A 27683-nucleotide genomic window follows, 5' to 3' on the forward strand; every position below is an offset into this window, starting at 1 on the left:
GTGAGTGAAGGAGTTATCCAACATGGTCACCACTGCCCGATTGGGGAACACTAAGATAGAGACTGTCTGTGCATGGTCGGATTAGAATCTGGATCCAGTGTCATTTTGGAAATGGTTTTGCAAAAATCTATTTTACATAAAATGATACGTTATTTATAATTATTTGAACAAAGTGTTTTATCGAGTTTTGCGAGACCCGATCAGATGCACAGACGCTCTTATATGGACATGTACTATGGATTGGGATTTGGCAGTACATGTGTACATGTCCTAGATTCCATAATGATGGTGTTGATTAGTGGGGGGATCGTATATGATAAATAGTTATCATATAAGGAGTTATTTGGAATTTGCTAATTTAATTGTCTCTTTATTTAATTAATGGATTTGGTGCTAATTGTAATTATCCATTAATAATTAAATAAAGAGGCTAATTAATACTTTCCCTATTAGATTCTGCTTCTTTACCTTTAGAGTACTTTGAGTTTAAACAGAACTGCCAAACAAAGAGAGAGAGAGAGTCAGACTCTCAAAGGGATTAATCTTATCCATTCAGGGTTTTTAATTAAACCCTGGCATTATATATAGGGGACAAAAACGCAGAAGGGAGAGCAAGCTCTCCACGTTTTTGGCAGACACTCTCTCTCCTACGTTTTTGGTCTCTCTCTCTCTCCCTCTTGTGATCTCTCTTCTTCTTCTTGCTTCTCTCATCTGTGTTTGAGAGTTAGGGTTTGAGAAACCCTAGATCTGTGCTGAAGAGTTCAAGAGCATCTAGGATTGGCTTGAAGAACCTTGGTAGCACCATTGGAGGTTCAAATCTGTTTGCTTGGAGCGCTCACTAGAGGAAGAACCACTGTTTATTAGAAGAGCAACACTTGAGGCTCACCAGGTTAGCAGTTCTTTACTAATTCCTTCAGTTTATTGATTATTAATATTTATGTGATGCGAAAGAAACTCGAATCGATTTATTTCCGCTGCGCATTCGAATATGGGATGGATCCCTCTTGGCATGTGATGACTAGAGATGTATTTTCTTTGTCCCTAATGTGTTTTATAATTTGCATAGGACACATGAGGGAAGGAGAAACCCTAACAGAGATGCACCAGGGTTCCCATGGACAACCATGGTAAACCCTAAAAATTAAAATGGGGCACCCATGAGACACCATGGGATAACCCAGGGCGTGCAATACCCTAATTGGTTTCCCTAGGGAACCATGGTTTGATCCCTGGACCGTTTTTTGACCAACATTTTGTTCCTTTAATTGTGTTCTGAAGAATGGCCAAAGTTGGCTCTTCTCTCTAATTAGATACTGAGACCGGATTGGTATGATGCTGGCTCTCACAGACTTTCCCTAGCTTCTTCATTCCATGCATCGAAATGGTGATTGAGATCCTGGACTGGCGGTGTCTAGAGATTTCCAAGAGGTTTAGGGCAAACTTGGTATTACTCCTAGATTGTTTTCTTGGAAGAGAATAGGGTTGTGTGGAGATCGAGGTAACACTTGGAATTCACTAGATCGATCTGTCATCGGGATTAGAGTGGGGCACTTTGTTATGGATGTGTGAAATGGTGGTTTCTGTGAAATGGAATTTTCTGATCTTAACCCTATTTTGGCTTTTTACTAGAAATGGCTTGGGTTTTTAGGTCCTCTTTCCTTTTCCTCCAGTGGGTCAGCCGAGACAAATCCCATAACTACATGGTTGGTATGATTTTGACAGATAAGCTATGCGTGGGATTAATACATGCTTTAACAATAACATTTTTAAGATTTAGAACAATATCTAGCTAGTGCAATCTCTGAAAGAATTTCTGTTTTGTTGACTGCGAAAATCAGATTTCTGGAGAATTTTCCCAGATAAGCTTGCTTTGACTGGAGGATTGCTTTCAATTTCTTACCTAACAAATCAATAGGAAGAACAAATTAATGAGCAGGGACCAAAGACTGATAGCTGTGTTGTTGAAGATTAGGAGAGTGACAAATTATTCCCCTTGTCCTGTTCTTAATATGGCACATCTGCCCCATCATCATCAATTCAATCGTGCTTTGGCACAGAAAAGGTGAATTATTGGGGCAGAAAATCCTCATATTACCCTTAATCTAATCAAATTAGCAGATCAGGAAGGGGTGTGTTTCTCTAAATTAAACAACGAAAGGGAGGTCCATTACCTTCTCTTCACATGGTACTAAAAGCACAGCACAAGTAGGTAGAGCCGTAGAGTCTTCATCCACATGTTTGTATCAACTACCAAATTGAGTTAGCCATGAACTGAGGGTTTGGAGTACCTAGGGAAGACCTAATTATTGTAAGTGGTTTAGGACTGATTTGAGCAAATGGGTTGTGTAGGCCTTGAGTTAGTCATGTGCTTGAGTAGTTATATCTCATCATGTCTAGAGCAGATTGTATATGTAACACAACACAAAACAAAATGACATGGATTGCTTGAGATACTACTACCTCTCCTGCAGGCGACCCAGTATATTGAGTTTTATATAAGGTCGAAACTCAAAGGGAGTTGTGAGATATGTTCTTGAAAACAGACCTGAACCTATAACTACCACCTTATTTGGTATCCTAGAGTCGAGGGGATTCATACTTTCATCTTTGTTGCTGTGTAAATGTTGTTATTTGATTTTTCTATTCCTAGATTTGTTATTTTGTATTGGATTGTTGGTTTCATTTTGGACCTTCTAATGCAATACCTTAAGGGACCCTTTCTGTTATCTTTGTTCATTGACAACTAAGGAGGGAGAGAGTGATGTGGATGTTACTCTTATAGAATTAGAGTTAGATGGTTTAAGTGAAGAACTTTTGGTTTGTTTTGTTATCACATTCCCTTGAGCGGAAGATAAATTTAATTAGTTGGCAGATAGACTCTAAGGTCTCCTACGCACATGTCAAATTTCACCCCAATTTGAGTTTCCTTTTTTGATCACATGTAGTCAAACCATAGAATCTCCAAAGAGATAGGGTTTCGGGTTCCAACTGAAATTAGAGTTTTTTTTATTTTTTAATAGCAGCAGTTACTCCAAATCAGATCTCCTTGCTGTCCATGCAACACTCCTTTTATTCTATATCAAAACTCCTTATTGTACTATATCAAAACTAAATAAGCTTTTGTTTTCGGACTTCTTGCTATGATAGTTTGATTTTTTTTTGTTTGTTATTCTTATCGATTGAGATTCATGATTTTCATGATTTTCATGCTCACACACCTTCATAGATGGCCACTTTGTCGTACCATTGACCTATGTGGTCTTTTAGTGAATTTTGCCTCCACACATGTGGGGCACTTTGTCAATGGTTGCTTAATATGATTGTCTATTAAGCCTTTCTTATGCATATAAGAAATATAAGATGCATTGCGGTGACCTAATCTACCAAGCCATAAATCATAATAATCAATAAAGTAAGCGGAAGAAGCACTAGGCTTTTCTTTTATTATCTCGAAACACTTAGTACAAATAAACCATCGCTAAGATACCCCTTGCCCACAAATACATCATTTTTCGAACTACAAGCTTGTGGGACTCAAAAAGTAACTTCATTTCGCCTTGTTGAGAAGCGGCCTGAAATAAGATTGCGTCTTATTTTCGGCACATGCACACATTGTCTAAAACAAGTGTCTTTCTGAAGAGAGCTTCAAAGTAATTTTCCCTTTGCCGATAACCTTGGTTGACTGAGAGTTGCCCATATAGACCTTATCATCTAAAATAGAATAACTCAAAAAGAGTTTCGGTCCCCAGGATGTGCCTCGTAGCACCTGTGTATATTATCCGATCATTTGGTTTTTCAACCAAAAATACTTGATTATCATTGCCGCAAAGACTTCCTCTTGAAGAAGATTGACTTTTGCCTTATCGGCAAAACCTTCTTCTTGTTCCTGCAGTCTTTCTTGAAGTGACCCGCTTGCCGCACATGAAGCAGTTTCCTTTCTTCCTCTTTGAGTTTGAACTTTTCAGAGCAGGATTGCCTTTCCTCTTAAGATTTGGTTTTCTTCTCTGTTTCCACGGATGGGCATTGGATCGAATGTATCCAATGGGCTTTTCACCTTGTCTTTAATGCGGTTCCGTTCCTCTATTTTGATGCGAACTACCACCGATCAAAAGACCAGTCCTTCCTCTTGTGTTTCATTGTAGTTTTGAAATCCTTCCAAGAGTCGAGTAGTTTATCAATTAAAGAACTCGTGACAAACAGATCCGGTAAAATCATGTTCTCTTTAGCCAAATTCCCAACCATAACCTGGAATCTGTCTACTTGAGAAGAGATGGTTTCACCTTGATCATCCTGGAAGTTCGAAAATTTGACACCACATACTTCTTTAAGCCAACATCTTCCGAGTATATTTGTTGACCAAAGCATTCCAAATCATGTAGGCATGATCAAAGGAATTGTAAACATTATACAATTCATTCGATAGAGCATTGTAATCCTCGTCTTGCATTGAAAGTCCGCTTCGATCCAAGCAAGCCTCTTCATATCGAGATCAATATCCTCACCGTCGGAGGCTTGGGATCGACCAATGCAAACGCCACCCCTATTTGCGTTAATGCAAATAGCATCATCGCTTCCACTGTTTAAAATTCGCCGCGGTGAACTGTGCTATCTTATCAAACTCGAGACTATTCTCGGTTTCTCCATACTCGGTTGTATGGTAGCGATATTTTGGGCGTGGCAGAGAGGTGGAAGGTCCACAATAGCGTAGTATCCACAGTATTATTCCCGACCATAGTCTTACACGAAAATAAGCCAAATAAGGTCTAAATCCTTAAGATTGTTATACTAGGCATATATGTAAGACAAAGCGGATATACGTAAATAGAGAAATACTGTTATCGCACACCAATTGCAGTGAAACGAACCGAGAAAGGAAGAAGCACGGACAATCGAGTTGAGTCGTATCGTAAGATACTTTCCTTAAGGATTTAGATGCCCCCTCTTACGCACGGGGTTGACCTTGCACCTTACCCTCCAAGATAAATACAACTCCTAAACGTATAGGTTGCGAACCTAATACAGTACCAAGGATACCAAACGGCTATACAACCCTCTTATTACTTAAACAAAAATACGATGTCTGCCTCTGGAACGGATTGCGGGGACAATACGTTTCTGTTGTCTATATATCAAATGCGGGAATGACATGGTGTATATATATAATCTTGGACTACCCTTTCATGAAGGGATACATCCGTATGAATACAGGTGATATACGTGCAGGGGTGTAACCCTTACATGGGAGGTGTGACCGTATGTATACCTCCACGATACGAGGGGGTGTAACTATTCATATATATGTACGAATATACAAGTGTGGTTCAACCGTATAGATGAACCACGGGTGAGTTTTAAACAAAACATTAAAACTCCTATAAGGTTTTGTCCACACCCAAACCCACACCCCGACCTCGCCCGGCCCGGCCCGTCGGCAGCGGGATTCAAAAGCACCCCAAGGACCCCCACACACTAGAGAGTAGGGTGTCTTCCTCTCCAAAAGGCTCACACCTTAAGGAAACAATCCTATATATATACCCCTCAAGTAACTCTCCCACAACCAATGTGGGACTATTCTTGAGCTCAATTCTAGCCTCACACAAGAGAGTACAACCAATTTCAAACAAAATAGAGGAGGGAAACAAAAAAAGGAGGGAATGAAACAAAACACAATTTTGAAACTTTGACACACACTTGAAAAAGTGCTTTTTGAGACAAGTGCTTTGACCCAAAGTGCTTCTATAAAATAATAATACAACAGGTATTTACATAACTTGAATTTTTTACTTTTTTTTTGAGTTTTTCTCTCTTAGCTTTAAGTTTATACCATTTCTTAGCGGCTGAACTTTGAGTTCTCAGTGTTCTTTAGTCTAACTTGAATTAATTATTAGTTTTGTTTGCCCACATGAACATTATTGTTATGCTAGGATTTGTGATGTTTAGCACACTAAAGAAACAACTGGGAGTTGATAGAATTGTAAATTTTGTGGTGCCTTTGCCCAATCATGACTCTCTCTCTCTTCACCCCCTTTTTTTGATTTTAGTGAAGTGATGAACTTGGAAGGTAAAAGGATGAAACAAATAATGATTAAATAATGATTATTTATGTGTTGTGCAGCAACAGGCCAAGGAGGTTCCCAACTAATTAGACCTATGTTGATCGTGCATGGTGATGTGAGAGCACCTAAGGTGTTAAGACTGTCTACCTCAGCCAGCCATGTGCTGCAAAGTAGTATATATCTCTAGCTCCCAAGGTTGTGATTACCAGCAGGAACTTGTCAATTCTTTGTTTTGCTGCCTTCGATACTCCTCTTCAGTAACCTGACTATCTCCAATAGAGAAACTTGTAGATATCTTCAGTTAATTTTTCAAATTTGAGATTTGGATTAGTTTGTTTTCCATGTGTGTATTGGGATGGTGGTTAAATTCGGTGGTGACCATTAGCAACTGATACATATTTTATGTTTTACGATTTCAACTTTTTCTTGTATCCTAACTGGCTTCATTATAAATCAGTGGCATCTTTTAACTCATTTTTCATTTGGCATCAGTTTGTATAGAATTGAATTTTATGCATTGAGATAAGCTATCATCTTTTGAATTTCAAAAATTTAATGTATGTTTATTTTTTTTAAATAAATTATTAAGAAATAACCTTAAGTGCAACTTAGTAAAGAATTGGATTATAAATTTTACAAAAAATTTACAGTCAAACAAACAACTAAGATAAATATATTTCACTTCACTTCCTTTATAACTTACAACCAAACGATTTAAAAGGGAAAAAAAAAATTTCCTTTACTTCCCTCCACTTCCCTTTCCCATTTCCCTTCCAACCAAACTTCGCCTTAGAGAAAGAAAATAAGGCAAGAGTGTTGGTGAACTCATTTGAAGCCTTAGAAGGTGAATCTCTATGCGCAATTGATAAATTTAATATGGTTGTGATCGGACCGTTGATCCCTTCCGCTTTCTTAGATGGGAAGGACAATTCAGACACTTCCTTTGGTGGGGATTTGATCATCAGTGACTCGATCCATGGATTACAAGGATTGGTTGAATTCAAAGCCGTAATCGTCTGTGATTTGTGTATCCTTCGGAACGACGTCGGTGGTATTAAAGCCGCAGGCGAGAGAGATTGCCAAAGGGCTATTAGAAACCCGCCGGCCCTTCTTGTGGGTCCTCCGGCCCCCACCGGAGAACGACAAAGAAGAAGGTGAGGTATTGGATAACATGGAAGAACTAAAGCAATATGGAATGGTGGTAACTTGGTGTTCACAAGTGGAGGTTTTGTGTCATTCTTTAATTGGATGCTTTATGACACATTGTGGTTGGAATTTAATGATGGGAATCGAATCGCTACTTCCGTGTGCGTCATACACACGACCGTCTTACTCCTCTTGGGCAAGGCGATTGGACAGGAGTAAGGTGGTCTTTATGCACTCCGTTGTGTGTAAGATGCACATGGAAGTAAGGACAGGCAGAAGTAGAGAATCCAGACTCGATGATGGAGGGTTCAGTTGTCAGAGTTCGGATGGTGACGTTTCCACAGTGGTCGGACCAACCAACGAATGCGAAGATGATAAGAGATGTTTGGAAGACAAGATTGAGGTTGGAAGTGAATGAAAAGGGGTAGTAGAAGGAGATGAGCTTAAAAGGTGTGTGGAAATGATGCTGGAAGGAAAAAGAGGGGAAGAGATGAGAAGGAATGGTAAGAGATGGAGAGAGTTGGCGAGGGAGGCTGTGATGGATGGTGATTCTTCGGAGAAGAACCTTCAAGCATTAATTGGTGAGGTTTAATCGTTGAAAGACATATTTACTACCCATGGGCTCACTACCATGTGATTGCCCATCACGAATTCAATGTTGATGCACACCTTAATAGGCAAATATTATTGAGATCACCGTTATTTACATCGAAATTTCATTGTAAAATAATACTGTTACAGGCATGGTTATAGGTATCAGGTATCATATCGGCTGTATCTGCAATTTGTATCGCTATTGGTTATACACAATATTGATTCCTAACCTACATGTATCGGTAATATTGGTCAAAAAATTATCCATTTTCTCACATGGGCGGTGAAATGACCACACCGTCTCTCTCCTTGGATGCTTTTGTCTGCTCCCATTGGACCTTGCATTAGCGCAAGCCACACAACCTAGTAGCAAACCCCTTCCCTTTTTTTTTTCTTCAATTTTCGATTGGTTCGAATTTGATACGGTCCAATCCATATCGATATCCGTAACGTCTAATACTAGTAATAGGGGTGCAAGTTTGACCTTCTAATCTCAGACTTGCCCTAAGCCCGAACAAGGCTTGGGCTGGATTTTTCAATCCTAAGGGTGGGCTAGAGTTGGATTTTTCAGGTCTGAGACCAATGTCGGACAATGGTTGAGGCCTTGGGCTGAGCTGGCCTGACACCAAATGACATGAGGCAAATGGATTTGTGAAGAATTATGGTGCTTAAACATGTGTGGAGTATGTTTGCTGACATTAGACAAATGAATATGTGTATCTTTTTCTCTTTTAATAGTCGGGTGAATTAACTTTAGATAAGCATAATTCTTGAAAGTATTAGGGTGATCAACCAAGGTTAGGGCCAATCAAGTTCAGACCACCCTGAATGGCAAGTTAGAATCAAGGTCAATCAGGCCAACCCGGCCCGACCCAGCCCAATAACGGCTAATTAGAGCATTCGGCTGGGCTGAGCCCCATAAGTTGGGCTAAGGTTGAGGTTTTTAGGCCCTAAGTCAAGGCCAAAGCTAAGCTAAGGGATCCAGGGTTGGATTGAGGTTTTATGGGGATTTAGGGTCAGTCAGGGTCAACCCAACCTTGAATGGCAAGCTAGGGTCAAGGTCAATCAAGGCCAACCCAGTGTGGCTTGCCTGAAGAAATCCTTCGGGCTCCCTAAATGCAACCATGATCTTATATACAATACCACCAGACACACCTTGGTACTTCCATCCGCCAATCAAGGCTAGTGGAGGGAAGGGAGCGAGAAAGAAGAAACTCCCTAAGCTCCTAGCGCGCCAAAACATCAAAGACAAGGCTTCTTATCCCAATCACGGCCAATCAAAGCATTCGATTGGGCTAAGCCCGATAGGATTCGGTCCAGGTTGAGATTTTTAGGCCCTAAATCGGACCAAGGAGACCAAGGCTAAGCTAAGGGATCCATGGTTGGATTGGGGTTTTAAAAAACTGATTCAACCTAGCATGCTACAACCCTAACTAGTATGATGCACTTTTTTTTTGGGGGGCACTGTTCTCTGCGCGGCAGCGCAGCCTATGCCCAGGCACATGGGGGTGGGCACAATGACCACCCCACCCCCTGCATAGGCTGTCCATGTGCCTAGGTGCAGGCTGCGCTGCGGCACAAAGAACATTCTCTTTTTTTTTTTTTTAAAGCGAAGGTTATCTCAATTCACTAAATAAGAAAAAGTATTACAAAACAAATAAGTTGATTTTGTTTTACATTTATTTTCTTGTGAAGCTACTTGTTAATTTTTTTTCTTATCTAGTAGATCTAAGAAATTGTCTTTTTTTTTTTTTTGGTCATCCCCAAAAGATGGGTTGTGGTTTTAAAAAGCCTGATCAAACCCAACCTTATTAACCTTGTTACAGCCCTAACCGGTTTGATGCACATTTTTACTGTACGATTCTCTTTGTATCACTCGTATAGGGCGATACATACATGTTTTGCAAGTAACCGATCATAATACTGTGTTCATAGATAAGGGGTAAAACAATCAAAAACCCTCTCTAAAAAAAAAGGCAAATTTGTCTGATATAGACAATTCATATCAATCCGATACCATATTGATTTTTAAATTCACCGATACTCATTCTGATAACTGATACCATATTGATTTTTAAATTCACCGATACTCATTCTGATACCGTGCACTAAAACTATGATTGGCCCACTTTGTTACAATGGGGCCTAACCATCGACACCATCATTACAGATTGTGACATAGCCAGCTAGCTCACTAACGCAACTTAATGAGTATAAAAAATAGCTGAAGGCACTTTCTTTTCTATAATACCTACTACCTACCCACAATCACTCATCTTCCATCTTCATAAATACCTTCGGTTGCAGGCATGGTTCGTGATCTCGGTATCGATTGGATTGGATCGGATCGATTGATACAAATCGGGATGGCCCAAACTCGGACAAATATGACACTTTTATTCTTATTTTCTTATAAAAAAAAGTTAATTTTTTTTACATTTTTACCCCTGTCTGTACAGCTAGATCGGATCGGTCTCGACCGATACCGATCTGATCCAATACCTCAAACCATGGTTACAGGTCTCCTTTCCCTTCAATTTGGATCCTCTATAGTCGAGCTGCCCGTCCTACGATGAGACACAGCAAGGCATGAAATGATCGTCTTACCCCTACCCAAGCACCTTACCCGAGTGAAAGTAAGGCAATCATTTCCCGCCTTGCTGTGTCTGTACAGTACGACAAGACAGGGCAGCTCGGCAGTAGAGGATTATATGTATGGATGACCTAATCATGCCATTGGGGAAATAGATCCTCTATGGCACGCTGCCCCATCTTGCTTGTGGTGCCCAGACACAGGACTCTGTGCAATGATCACCTTACCCCTGTCGAAGCAGGGGGTAAGGCAGTCATTGTGCGCAGCCTTAGGGGGTAAGGCAGTCATTGTGCGCAGCCTTGTGTCTGCACAGCATTGGCCGGACGGACAGCTATGCCGTAGAAGATCTGGATCTGCTATTGGCCACAAACATGAATGAATACGTCATCACAAACGTCAAATTGAACCAACCCTTCACTATATAGTGTTCCTCTACCTTAGTTTTCTTCCTCACTTCCTCCCATTGCCACCAATCACTTCCAGATCTCCATATATACCAAACCAACCGCAACACCCTAACTCCGTCTCTTTCTCTCTTCAATGTCGCAACTTCATTTCTTCGTCATATCATTTCCTGCTCAAAGCCACATAAACCCAGCTCTGCAATTCGCCAAACGCCTCATACGCACTGGTGCCCATGTCACCTTCATCACCAGTGTCTCTGCTCACCGTCGCATGACTAAAACCGCTACCCTTGATGGTCTAACCTATGCTTCCTTCTCAGATGGCTACGACGATGTCTTCTTACCCAGCTACGATTTCCTTCACTATATGACTCAACTCAAACGCTGTAGCTCTCAAGCTCTCACTGACCTAACCATGGCCGCTGCTAACGAACGCCGCCCGGTGACCTGCATCTTTTACAACTTTCTCCTTTCATGGGTTGCTGAGTTGGCACGTGACCTACACGTGCCATCTGCTGTACTATGGATTCAACCTGCTGCCCTTCTTGATCTCTACTACTTCTACCTCAATGGGTACGGCGATCTTATCCGTGAAAATAACAAAGACCCTTCTTTTTCCATAGAATTACCAGGACTACCAGTTCTCACCTCCAGAGACCTACCTTCCTTTTTACTACCTTCAGATGAGAATCTCTCTCAGCCTCACGTTATGCCTTTCGTCCAAGAACTCTTTCAGAACTTGAAGAAAGAAACCAAGGCTAGGGTTTTGGTTAACTCATTTGAAGCCTTAGAAGTTGAAGCCCTAAAAGCGATTGACAAGTTTAGTATAGTTGCGATCGGACCGTTAATCCCATCGGCTTTCTCAGATGGAAAGGATTCTTCAGATACTTCTTTTGGAGGAGATATGATGATCGGTAGTTCGAGGGATTACATAGATTGGTTGGATTCAAAGCCAGAAGCTTCAGTAGTTTATGTATCTTTCGGAACCACTTCGGTACTATCGAAGGATCAGGTGAGAGAGATTGCTAAAGGGTTATTAGAAAGCCGCCGGCCATTCTTGTGGGTTATCCGGCCAACTCCGGCAAACGGAAAAGAAGAAGAAGAAAAAGAGATGGTGGAAAACATGGAAGAATTAAAGAAAAATGGAATGATGGTACCTTGGTGTTCACAGGTGGAGGTTCTTTGTCACCCTTCAATTGGGTGTTTTGTAACACACTGCGGTTGGAATTCGACGTTGGAAAGTTTGGTTGCCGGAGTTCCGATGGTGACGTTTCCACAGTGGTCGGACCAAGCAACGAATGCGAAACTGATAAAGGATGTTTGGAAAACAGGTTTGAGGTTGGATTTGAATAAGGAAGGGTTGGTTGAAGGAGATGAAATTAAGAGGTGTGTGGAAATAGTGATGAAAGGAGAAAATGGTGAAGAGATGCGAAGGAACGCTAAGAGATGGAAAGAATTGGCAAGGGAGGCTGTGATGGACGGTGGTTCGTCGGATAAGAACCTTCAAGCGTTAGTGGATGAGGTTCGATCGTTGCAGAGCCTTTCTTTGTAATGTATACCGTGCACGGAATCTTTTGTCTTGTGTTTTTATGTGTAAAATGCGATGGGTCAGATAAATTGGGCCTTGACAAGCAAAGGCCCATAATTCGGCCCATAATTTTTTCTTTCTTTTTGGGTAAAAGTATTTTTCATGGGTGGTCCAAAGTTTTGGTTCCTGGATCCATCTCTGTGGACCCTAGGTCTATCCTAACCACTTAGGGGAAGGTCATGATAAAATGCAGCCAGGTTCTATCACAAGTGTCTTTGGTTCCTACCTTAGAAAGTTTGGGAATGGAAATAAAATGGGTATGGATATGTATGGAAAGATATCGTCAAAAAGAAGATTTTGATTAAAGTTTGGAATCTGAGTTAATTTGTGGAAATAAATAAATAAATAAATTAAAATCTCAAAAATCCTATTGTCTTCTCTCCCTCTCCAATCAGACTCCTCTACTTCCGCCTGCCTCTACTGCTGTGTGCACCCCACACACAAGTAAGGCAGAATGTACTGCCTTACCCCTGCCTCCTCCTCTTTTCTTCTCCCCACATGGCCGCACCATCCTACCGTTGCAACGGCGCAACCCTGCAGCTCCTCCCCCACCTGGAACACGTCCTCCCTCTCCTGTTCTCAGTCTCTCCTCCCCTTTCAACCCAGCCCCAAGGCTGACTGCCCTGCACAAGGCTGCCCAGCATGGCTGAACTGCCTAGCACAAGGATGCCCAGCATGGTTAGCACATGGCTGGCACTGCCGCGCGCAAGGCTATCGGCATGGCTGCACTGCCAAGCACAGGGCTGGCATGGTTGCACTGCTTGGCACAAGGCTGCCCAACATGGCCGCACACATGGCTGTGGCAATTATACGAGTCATATGTTAATAATATTTAAAAAAAATTTGGCATAATAAAATATATACAACAATGATAAGGTATGTGCTTAATACATGTTTAATATGACTCTTTTGTACACCAAAATATGGATATTTATATTCACTATGTAATAGACATGTACACCATTGAATAAACAAAATAATACCATGTAAACTCATTTTATAAAAAAGAAGCCAATTGCAACAGAACAGGAAAAACATTCTTATGAACATTGAAAAAAGGGAGAGGGTTGGGCATACCGTCAACTTACAATAATCATAGGATTGGACATAGGATGCAAGGGGATCTTTTCCAAAGGGGGAGGAGAGGATGACATATGCTAGGCACCCTAGCGGTTTGCCCAGCCTGAGTCTATCTCTCTCCCACCACCTATGGAAATGAATTCCCTGCCCTCCCCATCCCACGCTCTCCATTGGGCACAATTGCTAGCTCCAGGAAGGGGGGAAATTTTGGTTGCAACGCATGTTCCTGTTGTCCCCAATCATTGGCTCCAACTTGGAATTATTCCCTTCCCCTTTGGGTTAAAAAATACCACCTTACGTTTTAATATTTTCCAAAATTGAAAATAACCTAAAGGATTCTAAGTTGGTGCATATGATTGGAGCAATAGGAACATGGCTGCAACCCGAGCAACTGCCAAATTTTGTCCCTAAGAAAGCCAGCCACGTGCCCAACTTTCTCCCATAAAATAAAATACATTAAATGAAACCATCATTTGCAACGACGAGTTGTTATATTTTTAATGTTTTTAATTAAAAATTCAAAACATATTTTTGATGTTGTGTTAGAGGGTTGAGTCTTTTCCTAATAGACACTTAAATAGCCAATGAATGTACCTATTGGAAGATTTGTTTGAGTGGCTAACGAACAAGCCTTGTGGGAAAAGACATGTATTGGGGCATATGTTTTGGAGACATCCCTTAGTGGTGTATCTTCCTCTCCTATATAAAAGGAAGAGGTCTTGCTCATTCTCCGACAATTGTTTTTGAAAACATCTTTAGAAACAATTTTAGTTTGTATTTATCTTCCCCACCATAGTCTGTCAATGTCAATGAGTTAGTAAATATAACCTATGGACGCCTTTTGTAATCACATTTGGATCTACAACCTATGTGGTTAGAGAGTTGTTTTATCTTGGAGGTGTAGGTACATTGTCAACCAAGATTGCAGAATTGAGGCATCTAAAAACCTTAAGGAGAGCATTGTTTGATGCGACTCAACTCTACCATTTACTGTTCGGGTTACACAAGAGGATGTGCATTGGTGTACTTCTTTCGACATTGTGTCATACTATCTGCCATACCAATCAGATAAGTCTTGTATTTACTGTTCATTTATTATATTTCTAGTCTTATACTTCGAGCCCTTTTTATTTTGTTTCTACACAAGTTGATTGTTTCAGATAATTGCAATACAATTCAGTTGTGCTTCCAAATACTTTTTTTTTTTTGTGAATGGAAATTTAATTGAGAGAAGAAAAAAAGCGAAGTATAAGAGTGAAGCCCCGAGGCAAGACAAAAGGGGGACCCCTACGAGAATAACAAACAACTAAAATGATGTTATATAAAAAACCAGGGGAGGGGAAAAACATTTTACCAAAGGATGATACATAAAAAAGATAGGGATGAGGGAGAAATAAGACGGAGGTCCCAACTTTTGACAAAATGCTTATTTCTCAATATGTCTAGGATTGCAGAATATGTAGAAGTCTCATTTGATCTCAAAAGAAATGATTTCTCAGATTTGTTCTATGATACAAAAGACAAGTTTACCAATAATATCATAAATTGACTTACCATTGAAATTAATTGAAAAATCTACCTTCATTCTCACTAAAAGGGAAGGATAGTTCTTTGATGAGGTCAACATTTTCTAGAGGTCATTTTCCAAATGGATCTAGTAAAATGACAAGAAACTAATAAATGATATACATTTTTTTGAGAATTCCAACAAAGACAATAATTAGGGATTGAAAGTTTTCTCTTGAGAAGGAACTCCTAGGTAGGAAGAGACTGAATCAAAGCTCGTAAAACAGTAAAACTATGCCTAGTAATGTTTGAACTGAACTAGACAATCCAGGAAGAGACATAGGTGAATTTATTTGAAGAATTTACAAACCATAATACTAAATCACCACTCGTTGAAAGTATATGGCTCTAAAATCCAAATCCATCTCGAATAATAAAGAAAACCTTAACTAACTTATCAGAACCGATATCAGAGTGGAACCCTAATTTCAATGTAAAGAAACGAGTCTTGATTTCAAATGCTGAGGTACTAAGAAGACTAGAAACATATTAAACCACACCCCTGTTTGAATGGCATCTTCAAACCAACAAGATAAGTTTAACGCTGAAAATTGCACATGCCCCTATTTGAATGGCATCTTCAAACCGACAAGATAAGTTTGACACTGAAAATTGCACATGCCTGACCACACTATGTTACAAGACGGAAGGAGAATGTACCACAAAATAGTCTATGGTAACATAGTGCTTACAGCCTTACACGGTAACATACAAGAGTGGGTCCCAAAAGGAATATACATACACCGCTAGTAGAGATGTTAAAATGGAACCGAAACCGAATATCGGAATCGGAACTGACCATCTACGATCGAATCAAATCGCATCACAGAAAAATGATTCAATTTTAATTTTGTAGGTTCTCTTTCCAGTTCGATTTTGATTTTCATTGCAAATCCTTAGTTCTAAACCTAATAAGAAATCAAAAAAACCGAATAAAAAACAGATACTTTTACTTTAATACTAATCCATACATCAATTGGATTAATTAATAACATATAATTAATTTAATAAATACAATTATTGCATCAGCATGAAACATAAAATAAGTAAATTGTCATGGGTTAACTAAATATTATATTTGTTAATTAAAAATTATGGATGATATTAAAATAAATTAACAAAATCCTACTTTTGATAGAAGAAATAGTTTGTTCATCATGTGCGAGAGTGGAGAAGGAAAAAAAAATAGAAAAATAAAGAATAGGAAAGGAAAAGGACGGGTGAAGATGCAAAGTTTTTTATTTTTATCACATAGGCATAGGAAATATGATGAGTGAGGGAGACCGGGAGAGAATGGGGAAACATGGGAATATAAAAGCCTTGAAAACCAAGATTGTCTTCATTACTATTTCTCAAAACGACACTACACAAACCGCATGTAAACCAGTTGTAAATCGGATAATGAAAACCGAATAGAAATTGGTAGAACCGGATCGTATGCAAAATGATTTTAATTTTGATTGATTCCTATCCGGTTCGATTTTGATTTCACCTTATTAAAATATAAACCGCACCCCAACCTAACCGAATAACTAGAACAACACCGTTTGACACCCTTAACGCCAGAGACTCCATAATGGAAGCCCCCACATTGGGCCTAACTAGTTCACAAATCCCCCCCCCCAATTCCCTAGTGCCTGTAATAAGAGGGGTGTGGACCCCACCCGGGTAGAGTGTTATTGTTTGGACAGGGGTGGAATGGTCATTGCCCCCTCCCCCCCTTGTTAGGGGCACTAGGGGAATTGGACCGGGCTGGAAATTGCAAGGGATAAAGATTCCCCTTCCTAAATGAGTAGAAAAAGTAGTTGAAAGCATTTCAACTCCGCCTAGTTGCAAGGGGAATTGAAGGAAAGAGAAATAAAGCTTTCAAACATCCTTACTACCGCACGGGATTATATAATTAATTTCAAATCATTCCATATTTTGTTGATAAATTTCACTTACTTTGCATCCCAACCTATTAAATTTGACCATTTACCAAAAAAAAAAACCTATTAAATTTGAAAATTACATTAAAAAATATATGCAAAGAAATTATACCAAATGTCATAAGAAATTTATAATAATTAGTGAAGACAAAAAAAATTCCTTTTTGAGTTAAATTTTCGCTTCCCTTCAATATTCCCCGCAAACAAATGAAACCATAATAATACCTACTCACATCTTTGAATTATCCAAAATTAACCCTTTCCCCCCTCTTGTTAGAAGATCGGGTTTACCTATTTAAATCGCTATGTGTGACCCAATCACTATTCTCAATAATACCGTAGCATTATTATGTATTGGGATCATAACTTTCCTTGTAGATTGTCATCATCACATTTTTTCATGGTTTAATTGAGCGTAAATACTGCCGCCCTGCCGCGTTCATCTCTAGGAGTGTGTCAAGATGTCTGCGGTACAATCCAACCACTGGATGCCCCTTGGGCGTTGGGCTCCCTAAAGACGATCTTAATCCCCACAGGTGAGGGTGATGGTGGTGCAAATCAGTTAAAAGGGCACATTATTAAGCGAGCAATGATAAATCACTAGGGCAAGCTTGTGAATGCAAAAGAAGAAACTTTTGACTACATTTGAAATAATGATTCCACATGTTCGAAGGGAAAAAAAAAACATTTTGATAGCTAATATACATGGGACAAAGTTTAATATATGAATACGTCACATGGCTAGGATCCGGCTCCTCTCCAGTACACTCCCCTAAGGTCGACACATGGCCGAGATGCCATTCAAACGACAAAGATGGATGCGCACATCTGAGCGTGGTGCACATACGATGAAGAAAACTAGAGAAGGATTTCCAGCTCAGATGTGTGCATCCATCCTCAAAATTTGAACAACACCTCGGTATCCATACGTTTATTATTTTTAAGACAAAAGAACGCTACCTAATTGTGGCGCCCCTACGCCCAGAATCCCCAGCTATAAGAACGCACCAAATTAATGGCTCATCTCTCTTGGAATTGAAAATCTCATTCATGTTGTAGACCTCTTTTCTCTTTGCTTTTTTTTTCTTATTTGAGTTTGAATTGGTTTTTCGGGTACATCAAAGGGCCATACATGCACTTAACGAGTTCCTAGGGGGGAATAGAAGATTAGAAGTGCATATTCCACCGTGAAGGATGGTCCCAATGGTACTCTTGGAATGCAAATTGGGGACTGGGAAATCAAATGGTTCCTCTATGTATTCAGTAGCCATAAATAACCATGTCAGCTCTTCACTTCATAAGATAGTAGTTACTTATCACATTGGCCGTTTAGCAACCCTTTTGGGATGAATTAATACTGTTTTCTTGTACATCTTATAGTTAGAAAATCGGGTTTTGATTGGGTCGAGTCGTTCAAGTTGAGTCAAAATTATGGAAAACTTGGTAAAAAATCGTGTAGAATGTTTCAAGGTAAAAAAATGATGAGACTCAGTCATAAATCGTCCAAGTCAAATAAAACTCAATATTTTTACCTGAGTCATGATAGACTTGACAGGGTTTAGTCGTTTTTAAAAGAATCATAAAGCCAATTCACTTACAAACTAAGTTGAGTAAAATAGTAAATATATATTCTAAAACAATATGAAACCCTCAACTCCTCGGAATTTTTATCCTCTACTGTTCGTTGCCCGAACAGCACAGTGTTGTCCCCTCACATGGGGCGCGAAATGAAGACTTAACCTCCCTCGGGCAGTGTGTTCGGACAGGGAGGTTAAGTTGTCATTTCGCCCCCATGTGAAGGGACAATAGGTGTTGTTCGGGCAGCAAACAACAGAAGATAACGATCCCAACTCCTCGTCTCCCTTCTCTTGTTCACTGGTATAAACTCAAAATGATTACCAAAAAAAAGTATAAACTCAAAATGCATTGATATGTGATTCCTTGATTTGTTTTAGTATTTTTCTAAATTTTTTTTTTATCAATTTATACATATTTATTGTATTAAAAAATAAAAATAAAACATGACTTGTCTTGACTAGGTTTGACAAGGTTGAGTCATCAGTTTTTTTGAAAGACGAGTCGAGTTAGAAACTTGGCTTTCCAACGATGGTACATATTGGATCAAACTGGACTTTCATATCTAGCCCTCAAAGCTTGGCACTAGGGGTGAAACACTAGGGGTGAAACAGGGTTGGGTTTTTTAAAACCCTAGCCCAAACTTGAGTCCTCTTAGCTCAACCCAAGCTCAACCTAGCCTTAGGTCGAGCTGAGATATCTTAGCCTAGCCCAACCCGACCTTGATTTACCTTGATTGGGCCAGGTTGGCCCTGATTGACTTTGATTTTTGTTAATGCTTGATTGGCCCTGATTGACTAGTCTCATGTAATTGAGTATTGGTTTGTTTCATATTCAATTGACTATTAGATTTTTCTTTGGGTTAAAAACCTTAGCCAAATCTTAAAATTTTAAATTACCCTATTTGTTGGTAAACCTATACATAATTAGATACTAAGTAAAAATTGCAAAATGTAATCAAAAAATTGTAAAGCATAACCTAACACAGGGCCAGGCCAAGCTAGGCTTAGCCCTAGGCCTCAACCCTAGCCCAGCCCGACCCTGATCCTAGGCCTGAAAATTTCAACCCTAATCCACCCTCAGGGTTGAAAAATCAAGCTCAGGCCTTGTTCGAGTTCAAGGTGGGTTAGGGTGGGCTCGGGCTAACAGAGCCGAACTTACACCCCTACTTGGCACATATGTTTTGAAAAAAAAAAAAATAAGAGATCTAATACTTGTCAAAGCACCAATAGACGTGGATTGATATACAAAAAATGTAGGCCAATACGTGGGATGGTATTTGATTGAATTTTTGGGTTGAAATTTTTGTGTGGCCAATCTAAACTATTCTCTATATATCCAACATTCAGAATTTTCAAATCACCCTTCCATGTGTTACAATTAGGTATACATGTGTACAAACAAACTGGGAGAGGCTTCCCTTCACTGCCCGAGTGCAGTTTCAGACAAATAAAGGAACCCCCTTTAGAATCTGACAATAGGAAGAGGGGCATTTATGACATATCACCCCTTACATGATTTTTTTTTTTTTCTTTTCTGACAATAACCCCTTACATGAACTTTGATATGTCAAAAAGTGTGCAATTCCATTTTTAACTTGGCGGTGTGTACAACTTCATTAAAATGATTTTTTTCTTTTTTCTTTTTAATTTTTTGGCCAAATGTTCTCTGTGTCGGGGGCATAGGCTATGTCTAGACACATGAGGGTGGATAAAATGACCATCCTACCCCCTTGAATAGTAGAAATACCGACCTCATGTGTTTGAGCGTAGCCTGTGCCGTGACATAGAGAACATCAATCCTAATTTTTTATGCTAGGTCATTAACAATGAGTAAATGGCAAAAGATAGATAGAATTATCTGCTAGACCAAATGTTCTTTGTGCCGGAGGCATAGGATACACCCAGTCTCATGGAGTGGGCAAAATGATCACCCTACCCCCTGAATGGTAGGCCATGTGTTTGGGCACAGGCTGCGCTGCGTCACTGAGAACATCAGCCCTATCCATGACGAATACTTTCCATTTTTATTGGTCTGTTATTTGTATCCAGCATATCTTTCGTTTTTTGGGGTGGGATAAAATGGTAAATTTTGATGGGGAGTATCCACCCAACAAGCAGTAATGGTCCCATTCTCCTCATTCAATACACGTGGTAAATTTATAAGAATCCTCGATTACCATTAAAAATAAAATTTTGTTTTTGGGCGGAATAGTTTATAATTGCATGACAGCTGGGGTAGGACTGTAGTAGGGAATCTCCATTTTTATCGAAGAGAACACTTGACAGATAAGGACTAACAGTTCATCATTCATAGTCATTGTAAACATTTGTGAGGGCATTTTAGTAATTGAGAATAACCACGCGTTTCGCTGTAAAAACGAGTAAAAAGGCTTTTAATTGCTTAAAGCAACCCCCTCCGCTTTTCCTCCCTCAGATTCGCCGCTCCTCAAAACCAGCCGGAACTTCTCTATCTCTTTGTCTGTCTCTTTCTGCTCTTCTTTTTCTCTTTTTTCTTCACTCTCATTTGGACTCTCTCATCGAGAGAGAATCGAAAAAACATCGCAATGGGAGAACGGAAAATCCCGTTCTCTCCTTCGCTTCTGATCATCTCTTCCTTCTTTTTCATCTTCCTCCGTCTCTTCCCTTCCGCCGTCGCAGACGACGCTGCAATCATGAAGAAACTCGCCGCCAATCTCAAATCAACCCCTACAGACTGGACAGGTAGCGACCCATGCTCATGGACAGGCATTAAATGCGACAACTCGAACAGGGTCACCGCCATTAACCTCGCTTCCAAGAGTCTATCTGGTACCCTTACTCCAGATCTCAATCAACTCACCCAGCTTCAAACCCTCGCTCTTCAAAACAACGGTATTGGAGGCTCATTACCCACCCTTGCAAACCTCACAAATCTCCAAGAGGTTTACTTAGACAACAATAACTTCACATCGATTCCTTCCACTTTCTTCACCGGGCTCACCAATTTGCAGAATCTGAGTATAAGCCAAAATATCAACTTGGAACCATGGCTGATCCCTGCAAGTCTCGCTGATTCGTCGAGTTTGGTCTATTTCTATGCGAGCAACGCTAATGCTGTGGGTACCATTGTGGATATTTTTGGGTCATTTCCGAATTTGCAATCCCTACGGCTTTCCTACAACAATCTCACAGGTTCTTTACCCAAATCCTTCGCAGGAAGTGGGATTCGGAACCTTTGGCTTAACAATCAGGTTCTTGGTTTGTCTGGGCCGATTGATGTTATAGGAACAATGACGCAGCTCAGTCAGGTATGGCTCCATCAGAATGCATTTACAGGGTCGATTCCAGATCTTTCGAACTGTACCACTCTGTTTGATCTTCAGCTTCGTGGCAATCAATTCACTGGGGTGATACCCTCTTCGTTAATGTCGCTGTCTCATTTGGTTAATGTTTCTTTGGATAACAATAACTTCCAAGGTCCTTACCCGAGTTTTGGTACTGGAGTTCTGGTAACTCTTGGCACAACCAACAATTTCTGTAATTCAAAGCCAGGTCCTTGTGCACCTCAGGTGACGACATTGCTTGCTATTGCCGGAGACCTTGGTTACCCTATGAACTTAGCGACTTCTTGGGGAGGGAATGACCCGTGCCAAGGTTGGACTTTTATTACCTGTGATGCGCAGAAGAATGTAACAATAGTTAACTTTGCAAAACAGCACTTCACGGGAACGATCTCACCTTATTTTGCTAACCTTACTTCATTGAAGAGTTTGTTGTTGAATGACAATAATCTCAGCGGCCCGATTCCGGCTACTTTGACCAGCTTGATTCAACTCCAAACGCTTGATGTTTCCAACAACAACCTCTCTGGACTAGTTCCAGTTTTTCCTGCTGGTGTAACATTGAAATTGACAGGTAACAAGTTTCTTGGCAGCAATTCAACATCTGGTGGAGGTGGCGGTGGAAGCCCAGAATCCAGTCCAGGTTCGAGATCCCCGACCGGAAATAACAACTCAACCTCTGGAGGAGCAAAGAGCTCCCATGGTCGATCTGGTTTGATTGCTGGTGTAGTGGTTGCCGCTGTGATTTTTATGGGTGTCGTAGCTTTTGTCATATGTTACGCTAAGAAACGCAAACAGAAAACTGGGTTGGTCCCTCTCCCTCAGAATGAGAAGGAAATGGGGAAGAATGGAGCAGTTGGCCCTTCAAATGGATATGGTGGGTTCGGAAGTGAATTACAAAGTCAAAGCAGTGATACTAGTGAAGTCCAGGTCTTTGATGGTGGAAATGTTGCTATTTCAATCCAAGTCCTCCGAGAGGTGACGAACAACTTCAGTGAAGAGAACATATTGGGTAGAGGAGGATTTGGAGTTGTCTACAAAGGAGTACTCCATGATGGGACACAAATAGCAGTGAAGCGGATGGAATGTGCTGCAATGGGTACAAAGGGGATGAATGAATTTCAGGCAGAGATTGCAGTCCTTACAAAGGTTAGACACAGGCATCTGGTCGCTCTTCTGGGGTTCTGCGTCAATGGCAATGAGAGGCTTTTGGTATATGAGTATATGCCACAGGGGACTTTGGGGGAGCATTTATTTGATTGTAATGCAAATGGGTATCCTCCTCTTACATGGAAACAGAGGGTGACAATCGCACTAGATGTAGCCAGGGGAGTAGAATATCTTCATGGCTTAGCACAGCAGAGTTTCATCCATAGAGATTTAAAGCCCTCGAATATACTTATTGGGGATGACATGAGAGCTAAGGTTTCTGATTTTGGTTTAGTTAAGAATGCTCCTGATGGGAAGTTTTCCATTGAGACTCGATTGGCAGGAACATTTGGGTATCTTGCACCTGAATATGCTGGTATGTATGCACTGGATTCTCTGTTTTTTATTTGGCTTGGATTATTGAGACATATCTCCTGAATTCATATATTTCAATTATTTCAGTGATTTTTTAGTAATTGTGAAGAAACCTTGAAATATAACTCAAACTGAATCCTTGAAACTACTATCCTTGTAACCCTAATGAGTTTTCATTTTACTAACAGCAGTCTATTGTGTTGCAAACATTCATCACCGATGGTTAAATGGTGTTACTAAATGGCACAGTTCTATTGCTTCCTTCATTATCTAAACAAATTTGGAAAATAGCTTGTATTGCATTCATTTGCGAGGCATCACAGCCATGTGTACTTTAAACCAGATGCAAAAAAAATTTTGGTTCTGCCTTAGTGAGGCAGAAGTAGAGTCACAAAGTTTCTACTCAATTAGTGATATCTCAAGCAAGGTTCCACTAGTATTGTCTTTAATCGTGGCTTGTCTATTTGGGATGCTCTATAATGCAGTTGGCACATTCTTTCTCTATTTCAGCTTTAACTGGTTGATAATGGCCTTAATTCTTCGTATTTGATTTGAATAATTGTGTTAAAACTCATAATTTGTGTTTTATAACAGCAACTGGGAGGGTGACCACAAAAGTTGATGTTTATGCATATGGTGTGGTCTTAATGGAGCTGATCACTGGTAGAAAAGCACTGGATGAAACCATGCCAGATGATAGAACACATCTAGTGACATGGTTCCGTAGGGTCCTGATCAACAAAGACAACATTGGAAAAGCTATTGACCCTTCCCTTGACCCTGATGATGAGACCTTTGAGTACATTTGCAAGGTGGCAGAGCTTGCGGGTCATTGTACGGCTCGTGAACCTTCTCAGAGACCAGATATGGGACATGCAGTGAACATCTTGGCTCCTCTTGTAGAACAGTGGAAACCCAGTTCCCACCACGAAGGAGATGGTTATGGCATTGACCTCCACTTGAGCCTACCTCAAGTGCTAGAGCAATGGCAATCCGAAGGCACCTCCACAACTGTTGGTGGTGATTCCTTCTATAACAGAAGCATAATGAGTCATGGGAACACCCAATCTAGCATTCCTCCACAACCTTCTAGTTTTGGTGACACATTCAAATCAACTGACGGCCGATGACTGGAGGGTGGGAATCAAATTCTGGAGAGACAAATGGAAAGACATACTTATTCTACCACTGATAAATCTTGTAAGAGTTATCCAGGAAAACATCAGTTTTTCAATTCATTTATTTTGTTCAACATTTGTATAGCCATTGTGTCAGTCCTCCTCAAGATATTTGTTGTCTTTTATCACAAGACACGAGAGCTACATGTTTCTTGGTTTTGGATTCTCTGATGTAAAATACAGATTGATTGGTGAGGGTGTGGAAGAAAATGGGGGGGGGGGGAAGGGTGGTACTGTAGCATCTGTTTTAATGGTAGTGTTGTTTGAACTGCCAAAGTTAAGAACCGAAGTTTGTATGATTAAGATGATTCCTTTTTACCAAGTCTCTGAACTTTTTGATCAAAATCTTAGTGCTAATCATAAAGTTTTATTCTTTGACTTTTGTTTAAATCAATATTATTGTTGAACTATGTATACACTTTGTTTATTTGCTTCCATATTTCAATGCTACTTATTTAGAAAGCTTACATGTGGAATGGGGTGGCTGTAGATGTTGATTTGAGAGATTTTTTTAAGCCTTTTGGGCTGTGTGCTGTATTCTCTCTTTTGTTGGTTGGGTAGGATTCCTTTTTCTTTGAAGCTAAAAGTTTCCTTAAGGACATGGGAGGAGAGTGATTAAAGGCGCATGTTGAGGTGTTGGAGTAAAAGCAATAATTCTTTAGAGTACAGCTCAATGATGCACATGTGGTGGTTACAGCTTACAGATTACCTTTGTTGGGGAGAACCTTTCTGTGTATTTTGTTAGGTTTTTTTTTTTTTTTTTTTTTTCCCCTTTGTGTGTATTTTGTTAGGTTTTATGAGTGAAGATTGTGACATTAATAAATAGGCAAAGTTGAACAATTCTTTCTTTAGTAAAGATGATATGAGATCGTTCTGTAGTCAAATCTGTCATTGACTCTCTAAATATATATAGATAGATAAGAGTGGACAAACTGAGATGAGCTTTCAGGGACTAAACGGTTTGATGCTTGAGGGCTCAAGAATATGAGCTGGGGCCAGCTTATACTTTTATTGTAGCCACTGCCACCTCTTTGTCAACGACAGTAGTTGAACAGTTAGTTAGGTACATAAGATTGTCTTGAAAATTGGCTTACGCCGATAAACATCTGAGGAATTGACAGATATGTTTTAATGCTTAAGTTAAAAATCAAAATTTTTTGTTAAAGTCATGTTTAATGGACGAGAGAAACAACGCTATCCGGTAGCGGGTGTGGCGGTCATTTTACGTGGCCTTGTATCTGGGTGCAGAGGCTTTGCACCTGCATGCGACTAAGTAATATTCTTGTTTCTTTTAATGGATATATCAAACTGGCCTTTACTATAATTATAAGGAAAGACAACGCCACTTGGTTGTATGCGGCACACATCCCTTGTTTGTAGACGTAGGGCTACACAAAATAACTGTTGCACCCTTAGGGATTTTCACTTTTTCATAGGGGCAAAATGATCATTTCACACTGCCCTGTGACTAGGTGCAGGGGTCATGCATCGCATGCGACCAAGGCTCTGTTTGGTTGCACTCTGTTTTAGGAGAATGTTTCTTGACTTCATTGAAAATGTTTTTTGATAGAAGAATAGCGTTTGGTAAAACTGTTCTAGAAGTGTTAGAAGAACAAATAAAGAGCAGAAGTATCATTTGGTAGACTTTTTGCATAATCACTTTCAACCATTACAATCAATAATTATGTAAAACCATTACTCTCATAATGGTCATAATGGAGCCAAATAGTTACGAAAATTTCGAATTATTACATTTGCCACTATAACCAATAATTATAAAATGACATTATTATTCTATTTAATTGAAAAAAATTACAAAAAACACCATGACTATTATATTTAACTTGAATGATTAAGGAAACTATCAAGAATTTTCCATTACAAAACTGCAAAATTTTCATCTCCAATTAATTATTCTATTTCATCTATTAAAAATAGTTGGATTGAAGTCTAATTTAACGTAGTGGAAGAGGCAAGTCTTTGGTAGTTTGAAAAAACCAACCAAGACTACCGTAAGTTTAGTCATATTAGTAAAACTCTTCAAAAATCCGCTATAAAGTCGAACCAGCTTAACGTGGAGGGAGTGTGAAGTTAATGTGAAAAGGGAGTTGTTTAAGCTTTAAGCATAAAAGTAGCAAATGCCAACCAAGAGCCTAATTCCTTAAGATTCAATTTGGCTAGAAAAACTAATCATGCTAAACCTAAGATTTTTAGTTTGCTGACACGGAAACTTTAATCCTGAAGTAAAATGAAATATTTTATGAAATTTTGCTAATTTTGATCGAAATTTTAAATGTTACAATCTTGTTAAAAGAACAGAATGACAGATCAATGAGGTGTTTGATTGTTTTTTGGGAGAGGGTTTCCTACAACGTACCCCTTGATTTGAGCGTATGAAAAACCCGGATCACAAATCATAAATAGAAGGGTTTGGAGGAAAGAGAGAGGATGGGACACTCACTTTTTTTTGAGAAGGAATGCAAAAGAATCTGCGCAGGAATGGTGTGCAGATCTTTTAACCATTTGTTTTTTAAAATAAATTCCACGGCTCCTCTGTAGCTACAGGGCTGCGCTATAGCTCATGTGGCACGATACCAGAGCTTGCCACGTGGATGAGCTCACATCTAAACGGCATGGATCAAGCTGAAAATTTAAAATTTGGAATTTCCAGCTCAAGCCGTGCCATTCAATGGGAGCTTATTCACGTGGCAAGCTGTGGTATCATGCCACAAGGTCAATGGCGCACCCCCACGCTACAAAGGAGTCCAATCAAATATTTTATTTCTAAACAATTGCCGAATGTGCCCGGAAATAAAGCTGTCCCCTCTCTCACTTGCCTTTCCAGTGAAAATTATATGTAACCAAACTTTCACTTCTAAAACCAAACAGACAAGAGGAAAATGCCAGAACCGATCTATAATTTAAGGAACTGATATCCCTCCTTTCATTGCCCAATACCTCAGCCCCTGTTGAGGTAGTAAACATTTTAGGAGATATCAGTTTCTTGACCTCATATTTTGTATTTATTTCTTTTCATCACATTCTCAGAGAGAAAGAGTGTAGCTGACTCTCTGGTTCGGAAGGCATGGTCCGTAGCGTATAGGATAAACTAGTCCATCCCTCTCCTTG

General features: G+C 39.8%; 2 protein-coding genes and 1 pseudogene across 2 annotated transcripts; all 3 read left to right on the top strand.

Annotated features, from left to right (window-relative positions):
- The first annotated feature begins 6048 nt into the window (after positions 1–6048).
- Positions 6049–7620, top strand: LOC122668408 (annotated as a pseudogene).
- Positions 7621–10871: 3251 nt separating this feature from the next.
- Positions 10872–12345, top strand: LOC122667561 (phloretin 4'-O-glucosyltransferase-like). Its single transcript, XM_043863888.1, has 2 exons — positions 10872–10886; positions 10928–12345. Exon 2 carries the CDS (start codon positions 10930–10932, stop codon positions 12343–12345), a length of 1416 nt encoding a protein of 471 aa, XP_043719823.1. The 5' UTR covers positions 10872–10886; positions 10928–10929.
- An 8674-nt stretch (positions 12346–21019) lies between these two features.
- Positions 21020–24941, top strand: LOC122667560 (receptor-like kinase TMK4). The gene is made up of 2 exons (XM_043863887.1): positions 21020–23377; positions 23971–24941. Exons 1-2 carry the CDS (start codon positions 21097–21099, stop codon positions 24504–24506), a joined length of 2817 nt encoding a protein of 938 aa, XP_043719822.1. The 5' UTR covers positions 21020–21096; the 3' UTR covers positions 24507–24941.
- The last annotated feature ends 2742 nt before the right edge of the window (positions 24942–27683 follow it).

This window comes from Telopea speciosissima, chromosome 7 (assembly GCF_018873765.1).
Source record: "Telopea speciosissima isolate NSW1024214 ecotype Mountain lineage chromosome 7, Tspe_v1, whole genome shotgun sequence".
NCBI lineage: Eukaryota > Viridiplantae > Streptophyta > Magnoliopsida > Proteales > Proteaceae > Telopea > Telopea speciosissima.

Coding starts and splice junctions, on each gene's coding strand:
- LOC122667560 (XM_043863887.1), top strand. CDS start 21,097: ATGGGAGAACGGAAAATCCCGTTCTCTCCTTCGCTTCTGATCATCTCT. Junction 23,378..23,970: donor TCTTGCACCTGAATATGCTG/GTATGTATGCAC, acceptor GTTTTATAACAG/CAACTGGGAGGGTGACCACA.
- LOC122667561 (XM_043863888.1), top strand. CDS start 10,930: ATGTCGCAACTTCATTTCTTCGTCATATCATTTCCTGCTCAAAGCCAC.